The sequence below is a fragment of the Chiloscyllium plagiosum genome, unplaced genomic scaffold (genome assembly GCF_037043375.1).
Source record: "Chiloscyllium plagiosum isolate Xiang-an unplaced genomic scaffold, Cpla_swu_hap1 HiC_scaffold_7, whole genome shotgun sequence".
Lineage (NCBI taxonomy): Eukaryota > Metazoa > Chordata > Chondrichthyes > Orectolobiformes > Hemiscylliidae > Chiloscyllium > Chiloscyllium plagiosum.
The window spans coordinates 36,550,178-36,563,814 of NW_028270145.1; the positions used below are offsets into that span (position 1 = coordinate 36,550,178).

Consider the following 13,637-nt stretch of genomic DNA (forward strand, 5'->3'; position numbering starts at 1 on the left):
GGCTGTGGTGACAACAACATTTGCCATGTTCACTCAGTCATCTCTGACCAACAAAGAGGAAGCGGTCCATGTTAAACACCTTCACTTCATCCATCAGCCTCTTCACGGCTGACTCCCAGAAGCCCTCAGATCCCGGGGATCCAGTCCATAGGCAAAAAAAAGAACTAGGAGCAGGAGTAGGCCATTCAGGTCTTTCAGCCTTAATACGACCACTACTGATCTCACCTCGGCCTCAGCTTCACTCTCCCATTCTCTATAATGCTCAAACCCATCATAATTTAAAATCTATCTACCTCCTTAAATTTTTTTCAATGTCCTAGCATCCACCCATCCTGTTGCATCTTCGCTGTGTGCCTTTGCCGCTTCACCACAATAAGTATTCATTCACCTTCAAGGTACGGCAGGTCCTTAAGTTGGAATCTCTGTTTTGCAAAGAGCAAGTTCATGAGAGGATGCAGTATTTCATATCTGCGGTTTGTCTACCTCATACCACTGTGAGGGTAACCATTGCTAAAAGAAAAGACAAGTATTTCTTAAATGGTGAAAAACCTTTGAATATTGAAGTTCATGTATTTTTTACTGTGCTACCATAAAAATGTAAAGAAAAATAGTGTTCAGGAACAGCAAACAATTGGTAAATCAACTTACATATTGCCCTTTTTCAGTTGGGAACCTTGCAATAAGTTTGAACATCTCTGTTAACTCTGCCCCTAAATGTCTCTATCCTTAGGACAATAGTTTCCCAGGTTTCTTCATTTAACTGATGGTTCTTAGCAGACTGGTAAATCCTCTCTGCATCAGTTCTAAGACCTCAACATCCTTCTGATACTGTGAGGCCGACAAAGGGACACTATACCCTACTGAGGCCCTGCCAGGTTTATCAGAATGTCCTTGCTTATGCCTCAGCTGATGAAGCCAGTTTGCTCTTTAACAGTCTGCTTGACTTGTACTGCAATCTCCAAAGCTTCCTTTCCGTATACCTTCAGGTCTTTCTGATTCCGAACTCCTTTTAAAGTTTACCCGTTACTTTATATTGTTTCTCCCCATTCTTCCAACTAAAATTTATCACTTTGCTTCGATGCATTAAATTGCGTTGGTGAGATAGTGGCGTAATGGTTAAGTTACCCTGCTTAGCAATCTTGAGTCCCAAACTAAGCTCTTGGGGAAACATTCAAATCCAACAGACACCGATAGAATTTCAAGCCAAAAAATATCTGAAATTGAATCTTAGTTATATAATGTTGACCATGAATTAATTGTTGTAAAGACCCACCTGGTTCACTAATGCCCTTTAGGAGAAGGAAACCTGCCATCCTTATTTAATGTGGTCTATGTGTGTCTCCAGAACCACTGCAATCTGATTGGCTCCTAAGTACCCACTGAAATAGACCAGCAAGCCATTCATTTCAAGGACAATTAGGAATGCGTTATAAAGGTTGACCTTGTGAAGAGAATCTGCAATATGTCTGTCCATTTCCTCTTGATGTCTGTTTTAATCCTCTTCGCTGTTTGCTATACTTTTGGGTTTAACGTCATCTGCTTCAAAACCATGTCCTGTGCCCACAAGTACAAGTTGTTTGCAAATTTCCAATTCAGAGACATCCGTGACTCTGCGCTCTGCCTTCTGATTTCACCCATTTCCTTCCTTTCTCACTCACTGCAATATTTTGCACCATACGTTGATCACCATGTTATCTCTGAACTTGTTTCTCAAATGCCTTTTGAAAATATAGACACTCTCAACATTCACTGTGTATTCCTTATTAATATAATCAGTTATCACATCAAAGAAGATTATTAAATTTGTCTACTGTAGCTGTGTTTTACAAATGTATACTGATTGTCCTTAATTAACTAATGTTTGAGTGAGTATGCATTTTATCCCATGCGCTGGCCTGTTAGAAGCTTGCTCACTTTGGACATAAGTTAAAAATCACACAACTCCAGGTTATAGTCCAACAAGTTTATTTGGAAGCACTAGCTTTCGAAGCGTTATTCTTTCTTCAGGTGGTTCATTTGTGTCCATTAACCTCAGGCTGAAGTAATGTCCAGTCCTGTCCCCCACCTCCCGCAACCTCATATGGGGACCAGTAGTAGAGGACATGGGTGGGCAAGGTGCCAATCTATTCCAAGTTCCTGCCCTTAGTTGTAGAGCTGCTTGAGGTGCAATTCAGGCACCATCCTGCATCAAACCATTAGGAGTACCAATGCAAGGTGCATCTTGTCACACTTCAGAAGTCTAGGACAGTTGGTGGGAGCCATCTAACATTCTATTGCAACTGGTGAGTTCCACTTCTGGTCTCGCCCAGTTAAAAAGTTAACAATGGGTCCCTTTGAGCTGCAGGATGCAGAAACTGATCTTAGGGAGCATTCACACCTTCTCTATCCTCAACTTGGTTAGTGGGATCTCTGGCTGTAGTGCAGTCCCCTCTTGTGGAGTTGTGTGTAGAAGGAATGTGCCCTGAAAGTACTGAGGATGTTTGGGTCTATTGGATTTAACCAGTGTTGGAGAGGTGGGAAAACTGGTGCTGGGGAGACAGTGAAAGATATAACAGGGGACTAGATAGCCACATGGTAAAAGCTGGATTTAAAGAACATTCTTCTGAACTTGGTGGAACTGTGGAAAGTTGGCAGATTAAAGCCACACTTAAGAGTATAGTGTCCAATTCTGATCACCACATTACTGGAAGGATGTGAAGGCTTTGGAGAGGGTCCATCAGGATGCTACCTGGATTAGAGGGTGTGAGCTATAGGAGAGGCTAGACGAGCCTGAGTTGTTTTGTTTCCTGGAGCAGTGGAGGCTGAGGGGAGATTTGATAGAAGTCGATCAAATTATGAGACGCGTAGATGGGGTTGACGGTCAGAATCTTTTTCTTAGAGTTGAAATTTCTAATATTAGGGGTATGTATTTAAAGTGAAAGGGGGAACATTTAAAGGAGATGTGAGGAGCAAGTTTTTTTACACAGAGAGTCTGGAGTCTGGAACGTGCTGCTGTGGCTGGTGGTGGAGGCAGATATGATAAGGATGTTTAAGGGACACTTAAACACACATGAATATGCAAGGAATGGAGAGATAGAGACCAAGGGCAGGCAAAAGGGATTAGTTTAATTTGGTGTCATGTTCGGCACAACATAGTGGGCCCAGGGGCCTGTTCTGTACTGTTCTATGTTCAAAGATAACAATGTATTGGGCTGGGCCTGGACTCTGTCATCCTTCAAATTGGTCAAAGACAGTCTCTGCCAAACTCTCTTTTGGCACACACACCAAATTGGTAAATTGCTAAAACTTGGTAAATTGCCAAATGTGGCCTCGCTGGGCTGTGGGGTACTTTTGAGTTTCCTTTTGATTTGAAGGTTAGAATGAAGATTATATCTGTGGTTTCAACTACAGTCAACCTGCGTCTTTCTGCCTGTTTTTACCCGTCACAGCCCTAACTTTAGAGTTGGAGTTGAGTTATTTTGATGTTGTGGTCCCCGCCCTTGCCATAATTTTGGAGATGATGTGCAACTGTTCTGTGGCCTGTCCAGAAAGAGATATCACCTCCTACCAGAGAAAACCAAATAGGAGCAAATTTGAATTTGTAAAATGATTTTATGTCTTTACTCACTTCTTCCTTTGAAATGTGTGGGCTGAGTCAGTGATGCAGTAAACTTCTCTGAATCTAATATATTTCATCTTCTTCCAATTCAGTTCTTTGAATGCGCGCCCGCAAGCTGGTGGAAATATTATGAGATAAAACGTGCCTTCCAACGCTTTACTTATCAAAGGGAATCCAGCACCTTTATTTAAGCTTTTTTGCATCTTTTATTTCCACATATATTTAGAAGGATGAGGGATAGAAAACAAGGGATTCTAACCTTCAAATTTAAACTGGGGTTCCGGTTTGCAATTAGTACTCGTGTAAAAGTTGAAGTTTTTGGACTATTTTTAAGGTTAAATTTACGGGACTGACTGTTACACAGATGCTACTTTTATGGGGCTGGAATTCATGCGACAGTCCAAAATACTGTATCAATAGCAGAAACCCAATTGATCTCGAAACAAATAAAGAAAAACAAAAATCTGTGAAGAACTAGGGTCAACGTTTACATGATATATATGGAAAATGCCAGATTTTTTGGTCAAAAATAGGGGTTGACTTTTACATGCAATCAACTTGTACTCGAATATCTATCGTAATCTGCTGAATTTTAGGTGGTCTGAATCACCCCCAGATGCCTGGTTCTGACACTGGATTTATTTAGGGAATGTGAAATGAAGAAGACAGTAAATAGATGTTTCAAGGAAAAAAGGATCTCTGTGTTTATTTACCATACAAAAGGTAAGTATAATACAAGAAATAAAGGTAAATGCAATTAACGTGCAATTAACACAATGAATCATGCAGAAGACAGTAATTATATTAAATACACAATTAGCCAGATTAAACACTATTGGAATTTAAAGCAAGGGTTTTAATCATAGAAACTTTATTCAAGCTTCCTACCCTTGGAGTCCTATACACTGTCACCACCTCCCCCTTGCCCCTCTCTGGGAGCTAGGTTGGAAGCTTTGGGGTCTCACCACTGAGGAAAATCGCAGCTTTTAAGTACAGCTGGCTGTTGAGGTTCTTGCAATCGGTTCTTTTGGTTCAGAGCAGGCCCAGGTCTGGAAGTTTTTGTTCCAGATAGCATTTGGTTGACGTCCCCTTGATTTATCTTCCTGATTCAGCTTCTCTGTTCAGCCTCTGTGGTTCTTGGTTCTGAAGCTGCTTTGTCGGCCTGAGGGGAAGCTGTTTGTGCAGAAGCCTGTTGTTGAGAGAAGGCTGTTCCCTCAGGTCAGATCAGGGTTAGCAGTTATACAGACTGTGCACCCCATTATCTCCCCTCAAATCTGCGTTGTCCATTGTGTTTCAGGTGTTTCCTTCTGAAGTCAGTTGGCTTCCCTACAGTTAAAAGCATGTGTAAGTGCATTTTGATTGAGATTGAATGTTCAGTCGCAGTGTAGACTCCAAACTGTCTATGCTGGGTAGCCCGAGTTGGAAAAGTTATGATGAAGGAGTGGCGCTCCAAAAGCCAGTGCTTCCAAATAAACCTGTTGGACTATAACCTGGTGTTGTGTGATTTTTAACTTTGTCCACTGCAGTCCAACACCAGCACCTCTAAGTCATGTCTGTCTAGAGTGTTAGGTTTGGTTGATTGTACTCTTAGAGTGGAATTGTAAATTGGAATTCCAAGCTGAACAATAGTTCCAAGAAACCATCTTTCTGCTTGTGTGTTTTTTCCCAGAGCTCAGCCCAGCTGTCCCCTTTACTTTCAAACGTTTTGAAAAGTCCAGGGCTTTCATCCAGTATTTTAGATGATGGGGATTTTTGCTTAATCCGAAAGTGATATCAAAAGTACTTCCTCAAACAAAGTGGTTGTGGAAATTTGGAACTTTTGCCCCAAACAGTTATTGAGGCCAGATGTCAATTGAAAATTTTGTAATTCAGATTAATCAGGATATTAAAGGTTACAAAACCATAGCGGGGGTCTTAATCTCTGCTTTCCAAACTTTCTTTCAGTGTGACACATTTCTGAAGCTTGAAAACAAATAGAAACGGAAAGTGCTAGGAGAATTCAGCAGGTCTGTCAAAATCTCTGAGTTAACCTCTTGGGTCTAGTGCCTCTTCTTTAGAACTCTAGCTTTAGAACTGGACTCAAAATATTATCTTTGTTTTCTCTTTACAGATGCTGTGAGACCTGCTGAGTTTCTCCAGCACTTTCTGTTTTTCTTTGACCTAATCAATCACAACTGAACTCTCATTATTATCAATATTCTCTGTGTAGTGTGCAGCCCAAAGCTACAAACAGTAATACCACGGTACTCTTTATAAGATTTCACATCTATTACCTCAATGTTTACATTGTAATAAATCTCTTGGCCATATGCTTGGAATGTTGGTTTAAAATCTCATCAACCAAAGCGGCTAAAATCCCTCTGCTATTCTGCATTGCCTAGATATTTTCCCTTTTTATTGAAAATGATCTACTTCACATCTACTGATATTGACTTTTTTTGCCTGTTCCTACACGTCATTAAGTCTTCCTTTGGTCCCCAGGATTGTCCATTATGTCTGCTGTAATGTCCACAACTTTGGAAACCACTCCTCTAGATCTATATCATCAATGATCACAGGGATCAATCCCAGAGCAGTCCGTGGACAGCCAAACCCACTTCCAACCACCTGAGAGACTACCCTATGTCACGTAGTTTTCTTCCTCCTTTCCAACCATTTTTACATTCAATTTAGTCATCTCCCCTTCGCATTCATTTGAGATGGCATCTGGAGTATTGCTTCTTTACTTAAGGAAGGATGTGAAAGCAGTTCAGAGATTTGCCCACAGTAGCTGTTTGGACACAGCTGCCATTTGCCTCCGGCTTGGCTTGCCCTGTTGGAACTATGCCCCCTTCGAAATGGGAGGAGAACAAATCTCAAGAAAGTGGCAAGCACTTGAGTGAAGTGACATTTTTTAGACGAGCAATCTCCCAATCCATGGTTCCAGTCTTCTGTTCCCAAGGAGAGAAGCAGGCAATATTCTCCTGCGAGATAAGAGAACTGGGGGCAAGGGGGAGTGAATCGAAGTGTTCAAAATCATGAGGCCAATGGTTCCCATTGAGTCAGTGAGGGAGGAAATCTTCCCAGTGGCAGGAGGTTTGGTGGCCTGTAGGGGACACGGGATTGAGGGGAATGGAATAAAGAAACAGAGAGCGAGACGGATGAAGGGAAATGGGATGAAGGACATTACAACATTTAAAAGGCATGTGGATGGGTACATGAATAGGAAGAGTTTAGAGGGATATAGGCCAAATGCTGGTAAATTGAACTAGATCAGTTTAGGTTCCATAAGGTCTAGGTCTTGTTGGCATGGATGATTTGGACCGAAAGTCTGTTTCCATGCTGTATAATATTATGATTCTATGACTTTATGACTCTCCAATGTGGGAATCTGCAGCAAACTGCAAATGCTGAAAATCTGAAATAAAAACAGAAAGTGTTGGAAAAATCTAGCAGGTCTGAAGGTTCTGCAGAGACAGAACTGAGGTAACAGTTAGAAACTGAGGAAAGTTAGAAAAGTAATAGTTTGAACAACAGGTGGGTGGAACAAGTGAAGAGGAAGGTCTTTGATCACGTGAAATACAGGAGAGGTTAAAAGACTAGTCTCCCAGAGTCAAAAGAAGGAATGATGGAGGAAAAAAACAGAAGACGTGTCCAGAGCATGTGGGTCGCTGACTCCGAGCAGAACCAAAGAGAAAACTAAAACAGCAAAGAAAAGGAAACAGAATAGGCATGTAGATTTTGGTGTAAAATTGTTGAACTCAATGTTCAGTCCTAAAGGGTGCAACACTTCTAATCAAAAGATGTATTGTTCCTGAAGCTTACATTGATACTCACTGGAGCACTGCAGTCAGCCGAGAAAAGTCAGTGTCACTGGGAGAAGGAGAATTTAATGACAGGTTAACAGAAGCTTGGCATCATGCTTGCAGACTGAATGGAAGTATTTTCCAAAATGGTCACCCAGTCTGTGTTTAGTTTCCCCAGTGCACAGGAGACCACATTGTAAATAGTGACTACAACAGTCTGGAGGGAAGTATAAAGAAATTGTTCCTTCATCTGATTGGAATGTTTGGGGTCTCGGAGGGTGAGGAGAGGAGATGCAAGGACTGGTCTTATACCTCCTGGAACTGCACAGGAAGGTAGCAGGGTGCTGAGGGGGATAGCAGATTGGATCAGGGAGGGAACAGTCCTTTCAAAATGTTGACATGGGAGGGGAGGGGAAGATGTGGTTAATAGTGTCATAGGTGATAGGAATGGTGGAAAAGGAACCATTGAATTATGAGACTTATGGTGTGGAATGTGAGAAAAAGAAAAGTCCCAATGTGACTGTAGGAGAGAGGGGAAGGAGTGAGAACAAAAGTGTGGAAAATGTGCTCGATGTTATCAGGGACCCTATCAGCCACAGGGGTGTAGAATTGTCATCCAAGGACAAAAGAAGACACGCTTTCTTGTGGAATCTTAGACCTTCAGACCAGGCAGATGATGCCACTGAGGGGGAAAGTGGATGGGAATAGGAAGAGGCTAAGGCTAATCCCACGGGGTTTTCAAGAGATAATAGTATTGGTGTCTGTCCCTAATCACAGTGGCTCAGTGATAAGCATTGCTGCCTCACAGTGCCAGGGACCTGGATTCGATTCCAGCCTCAGGCAACTGTCTGTGTGGAGTCTACACATTCTCCCCGTGTCTGTGTGGGTTTCCTTTGAGTGCTTCAGTTTCCTCCAACATTCCCAGAGATGTCTAGGTTGGGTGAGTTGGCCATGCTAAATTGCCCATAGTGTTCAAGGATGTGTAGCTTAGATGCATTAGTCAGGGGAAACATAGAGTAATGGGGTAAGGGAATGGGTCTGGGTGAGTTACTCTTCAGAGGGTCGGTGTGGACTTGTTGAGCCAGTTTCCCCATTGTCAGGATTCTATGATAATCACCTCGGAGAAGGTGATGGTAAGTTGCCTTCCTAAACTGCTGCAGTCCATGGTTACTCAGAATGCCATAAAGAAGGGTATTCCAGAATTTTAACTCAGTGACAATGAAGGGCCGACAGTATGGTTCCAAATTGGGATGGCGTGTGGCATGGAGGAGAACATGCAGATGGTAGTGATCCCATGTCTTTATAGATGGTAGATGCTGGTAGGTTGGAAAGTGCAGTGAAAGGAGCCTGCGTGAGTTGCTACAGTACATCTTGTAGATGGAATACCTGACTGTGTGTCGGTGGTGAAGGCAGTGATTATGGGCAGTGATGGATATGGTGCCAGTCAAGTGGGTCACTTTATCCTAGGTGGTGTTTTTGGAGCTGCACCAATCTGCATGGATAGGTACTAAATACCGGTCCTAGACAGTGCTGCTCACAAACAATCAAACCTATCTGAGGATGTGAAACCTGGTAAGGGAAGTCCAATTGCTCTGCACAGTGGAGGAAAGCCATTGAAGAAAGGCATCAACCATCTCAAAGAGAAGAGAATATGACAGGGGAAAATGTGTCCATGGATTGCAGTCACAGAGGATAACATCTACGCCATTGGTAAAAGCTGTTTATAAGTGCACTTGTTTGGAAACTTGATTGACAGGAAAGATTTAAGCATGGAGATTGGAGATACCAGCACCATCAAGGGCTGAGAAAAGGAAAAGGATGGGACAGGAAGTTTTGGTTGATAGATGGTCAAATATGATTTTTTTTTAAAGAGCATCAATCTAATTTCTTTCCATTTCCACTGACCCCCTTCACACTCACTCTCTTTCGTTATTGACTGCCCCTCACTGATGCACTCATCTAATGGGTCTCTCAGTGAACATTTCAGTGCAGTGCACGATCGGCCAGATCTGGATCTGAGTCTTTCAAGAGGATCAAGCCCAGGAGGCTGTGAAGCCACAGACAGGAACCACAACGACAAGCCCACGAGCTGACATTGTTAGAAAGGAAGTAGCAGTGCACCTGTGTGGCTGAGCAGGAGGCAGCTCTGGGCTTCCTGTTTACAGTGTTTCTTCATCGTTAGTTCATAGTTTTTGTTATGAGTCAGGGTATTGGGATAGAGATCACTCTACTTCCATATCAGGCTGTCCACTTAATAACTGGCCTGCATCCCAAACAATTACTGACTTAAAAGTGAGCTCTGAATTTCCTGACTCACCTATTGCACAAAACCAAAAACACTCCTACCGCGTGGCTCAATATAAAAGCATCGTCAAGTAAATACCGGGATAGAAACAAATCCCCGAAAGACTAGTGAGTCTCAGAAAATTTTCAAATTGAAATTGATACCATTTGGTTAGTTGAGAGTATTGAAGGATATGGAATAAAGTGGGTACACAGAGTGAACATACAGATCAGCTTTAATGTGACTGAAAGGTGGGTAAAATCCTCAAAGGATTCAATTACTGTCTTTTATCTCAATATTTCTATCTGTGTCAACTTTTAGTCTCAGCCACAATAGTATTAGATTTCCTTCAATCCAACTAAGCATCCTCTGGCTGGGCTGTAGGTCACTGCTCAATGGAAGCTCAACAGGTTCAAGCGTGAGGCAAAGACGTAATCAAGTTTGGTGCTAATGCCTTCTATGGCGTAATATCTTCAAATGTTGCATGAGGTATTACAGGGCATTGGTGTCAGAGAAAATTCAATGCACTAAAGCTCTCTGCACTTTTAAGACCACATGGATAGAGTACAGAGGATTCTGGTTATTCTAGACACCATTATTGACCAATTGCATTAACGTGACCAATACTGGGAGGTTGAACCAGGCAGAAAACAAGCCAACCAATGCCAGTACCATCAGTGAACAGGATAGATTGGGTCAAAAGCAACTTCTTTCGTCTGCTTTGTTCAAAGTGTCCAATTATTAAACCTAGCGTTAAGACAGATTAACCCATCCTCAGTATCCCTAATTCATGGATGAAAGATTCTCAAGGGTCTGAAGGACTGTAGAATTGAGGTTCAAATCCTGAAGCCATTGCATTTTTGGTCCACACTCCAAAATCCAAAATAATAGATGACTCCATCCTTCCCCTGGCAACTGTCTGAGATTAAATCAATCTATTCACAAACTTGATGTCATATTAAGTACCATGGTACGCTTCTGACTGGATATTTGTGCTGTCACTAAGACCACCTCTGTAACATTGCCTGATTCCCCTTGCCTCAGCTCATATGCTGCTGAAACCCTCATTAACCCTCACTAAACCGTTCCAACAACCTCTTGCTGACCTCCTACATTCAATCCCTGAAAACCTGAGGTTATCCTAAATGTTATTGCCTGTTCATTAGCATGTAACAATTCCCCAGTTGGCCCTGTGCTCACAGACACCCATTGGCTCCAAATCAAACAAAGTCTCAATTTCTAATTTCCATGTTTGCTTTTAATTGTGGTTCTGACCCTCACTATCTCTAATGCAACCACCCCACAATCCTCCGAGATATCTCCACTCCGCTAATTCTGGCCTTTCGTGGATCCTCAGTTGCTTTAATACTGGGGGTTGTGTCTTCTATTACCTCAGACCTAATCTCTTAAGTTCTCTCCCTACATCTTCCCACTTCTCTTTGGCTAATAATGCTCCTGAAAAGTGCCTTGTGAGGTTTCAGTATGTTAAGGGATCTATGGAAATGATTGTCGTTGAGTTGGAAATGAACAGTTTTAGAGAGTCAAGAACCATTCAGTTCAGGCATGAGGAGAAGTTTGATTACTGATTGAGTAAGATGGACATAGTATGCAATGAGCATGGCCATGCAGAGATTAAAGGGATAGTGGAGACAGGAGGCAATGAACTAAAAGCAGTTAACCAGACTTGGCAACCCTAAATTCACCTTTAGTATTTTGAGCAAGTTAGAAGGGGGGTACAACTGTGCCAGTGCAAGACACGATCACCCCCTCCCCCCAGACCTACTGCCTTCAGCTGCAGCTTCCAGGTTTTCATGTGCGAGATCTTTGTCCAAGAATACCAAGACATCAAAACTATCCATCATTCCCGTTTCAGTTAAAACAAGCCTCCCAACTTGGGCCTGGATCTCACCATTGAATATCATCAGGAGTGGAGAGGAGCAGATTATTTTGAAATATCAACAAAAAAGATTTAAAAGAAAATTGAGTGAGGCTCTGTTTGGATTGGATCAGTGAGAACTCATGTGAAAAGGAAAAGATTCAATATTTAGCACTATTAGAAAATAGGCATTAATAGATTTTACACAAAATGCAACTTATTGGGATTCTGCACTGCTATTCATTGTCTACCTGCTTGAGGGTTAAATCCTACAATATCCACTTGCTGCTCATTTTCCAGGCAGTTACAAGACAGAAACTGGTCTTTCCAACCAAACAATCTGTTTTGGTGTTCACCCCTCAAAGAAACAAATATCTCAACTCAATTTACCCTCCCTGTTACCAAAACTCTTCTCTCCCCTCCCTTTATTCACTTATCCAAAATAATCCTGAACATTGACATATATCCTGGCTCATCCACAAAGAGGATTTCACTGCTTTAACCTTTACTCTGTGGCTGTGTTGAAATCTGGTTCCTCTGCACCTAATTTAATTTGTCTGCTCACGTTGAGCTTTACTGTGGCCTTTATCTTCGCTACTACTCTCATTTTCCTTTATTCACTTGTTGGATGTGGAAGTTGCTGACTCGCCCTCATTTATTGCCTGGCCCCTGGTTGCCTTTGAGAAGTGAGTGGTGAGCTGCCTTCTTGAACCATTGCAATCCATGTGCTGTAGGTTGACTCATAATGCCATTATGAAGGGAATTCCAGGATTTTGACCCAGCAACAGTGAAGGAACAGTGACATATTTCCAAGTCAGGATGCTGAGTGGCTTTGAAGGGAACTTGCAGGTGGTAGTGTTGCCAAGTATCTGTTGCCCTTGTCCTTCTAGAGGGAAGTGGTCATGGGTTTGGAAGATAAATTTCTGCAATGTATCTTGCAGATAGTATACACTGCTGCTACAGAGCATTGGTGATGGAAGGTGTAGATGTGGTGCCATTCTTAGACGGTTCAAGCTTCTTGAATGATGTTGGAGCTGCACCCATCTAGGGAAGTGGAGCAACTGCTTCTATTTCAGTATCTGAATTATAGAATTGCTAGTGCAGAAGCAGGCCATTCAGCCCCACAGCAACCCTCCGAAGAGTATCCAACCCAGACCCAGAACCCTACCCTATAACCCTGCATTTTCCATGGCTAATTCATTAGTCCTACACATCTCTGGATACTATGGACAATTTAGCATGGCCAATCCACTAACACACACATCTTTCAACTGTGGAAGGAACTCCACAAAGACAGGAGAAAGTGAGGTCTGCAGATGCTGGAGATCAAAGTTGAAACTTTATTGCTGGAACAGCACAGCAGGTCAGGCAGCATCCCTGGATGCTGCCTGACCTGCTGTGCTGTTCCAGCAATAAAGTTTCAACTCCACAAAGACAGTCAAACCCGAGACAGCAGTGCTAACTGCTGAGTCATCATGCCATCCACCTAATCCATTTAACGTGAGAATATACAAATAGATAAGTCCTCTGGGCCAAAATAATCCTGAATATTGACATATATCCTGGGATTTATTCCTAGGATTCTCTGGGAAGCCAGGGAGGAGATTGCTGAGCCGTTGGCTTTGATCTTTATGTCACCATTGTCTACAGGAACAGTGCCATAAGACTGGAGGATAGAAAATGTTATCTCCTTGTTCAAGAACGGGAGTAGAGACAACCCTTGGCAATTATAGACCTGTGAGCCTTACTTCAGTTGTGGACAAAGTGTTGGAAAAGGTTATAAGAGATAGAATTTATAATCATCTAGAAATGAATAAGTTGTTTAGGCATAGTCAAGACAGTTTTGTGAAGGGTAGGTCGTGCCTCACAAACCTTTTTGAATTCTTTGAGAAAGTCACCAAACCGGTGGATGAGGATATAGCGGTTGATGTGGTGTATATGGATTTCAGTAAGGCATTTGACAAGGTTCCCCATGGTAAGTTATTGCACAAAATATGGAGGCTTGAGATTGAGGGTGATTGAGCGGTTTGGTCAGAAATTGGCTAGCTGAAAGAAGACAGAGGGTGGTGGTTGATGGAAGATGTTCATCCTAGA

The 13,637-nt window shown here is 42.3% G+C and overlaps 2 protein-coding genes across 9 annotated transcripts in view; one reads left to right on the forward strand and one right to left on the reverse strand.

Moving 5' to 3' along the window:
• The window catches only part of LOC122551450 (uncharacterized), a 71,696-nt gene that overhangs the window by 21,473 nt on the left and 36,586 nt on the right, over window positions 1-13,637 (reverse strand). For 2 of the 6 annotated variants that reach the window (XR_015757628.1, XM_087988931.1), the window contains one exon: window positions 3,928-4,924. The exons of the other annotated variants lie outside the window; for them this stretch is intronic. The gene's annotated coding sequence lies outside the window, so the exon portion shown is untranslated. Of the gene's footprint in view, window positions 1-3,927; window positions 4,925-13,637 lie in introns of those variants that run through there. 6 annotated transcript variants of the gene reach the window in all.
• The window catches only part of LOC122551449 (cytotoxic T-lymphocyte protein 4-like), a 42,313-nt gene that overhangs the window by 17,937 nt on the left and 10,739 nt on the right, over window positions 1-13,637 (forward strand). For 2 of the 3 annotated variants that reach the window (XM_043693374.2, XM_087988927.1), the window contains exon 2: window positions 4,195-4,321. The exons of the other annotated variant lie outside the window; for it this stretch is intronic. In XM_043693374.2, the coding sequence (XP_043549309.2) occupies window positions 4,255-4,321 (67 nt within the window). In that variant the 5' untranslated portion in view covers window positions 4,195-4,254. The remainder of the gene's footprint in view (window positions 1-4,194; window positions 4,322-13,637) is intronic. 3 annotated transcript variants of the gene reach the window in all.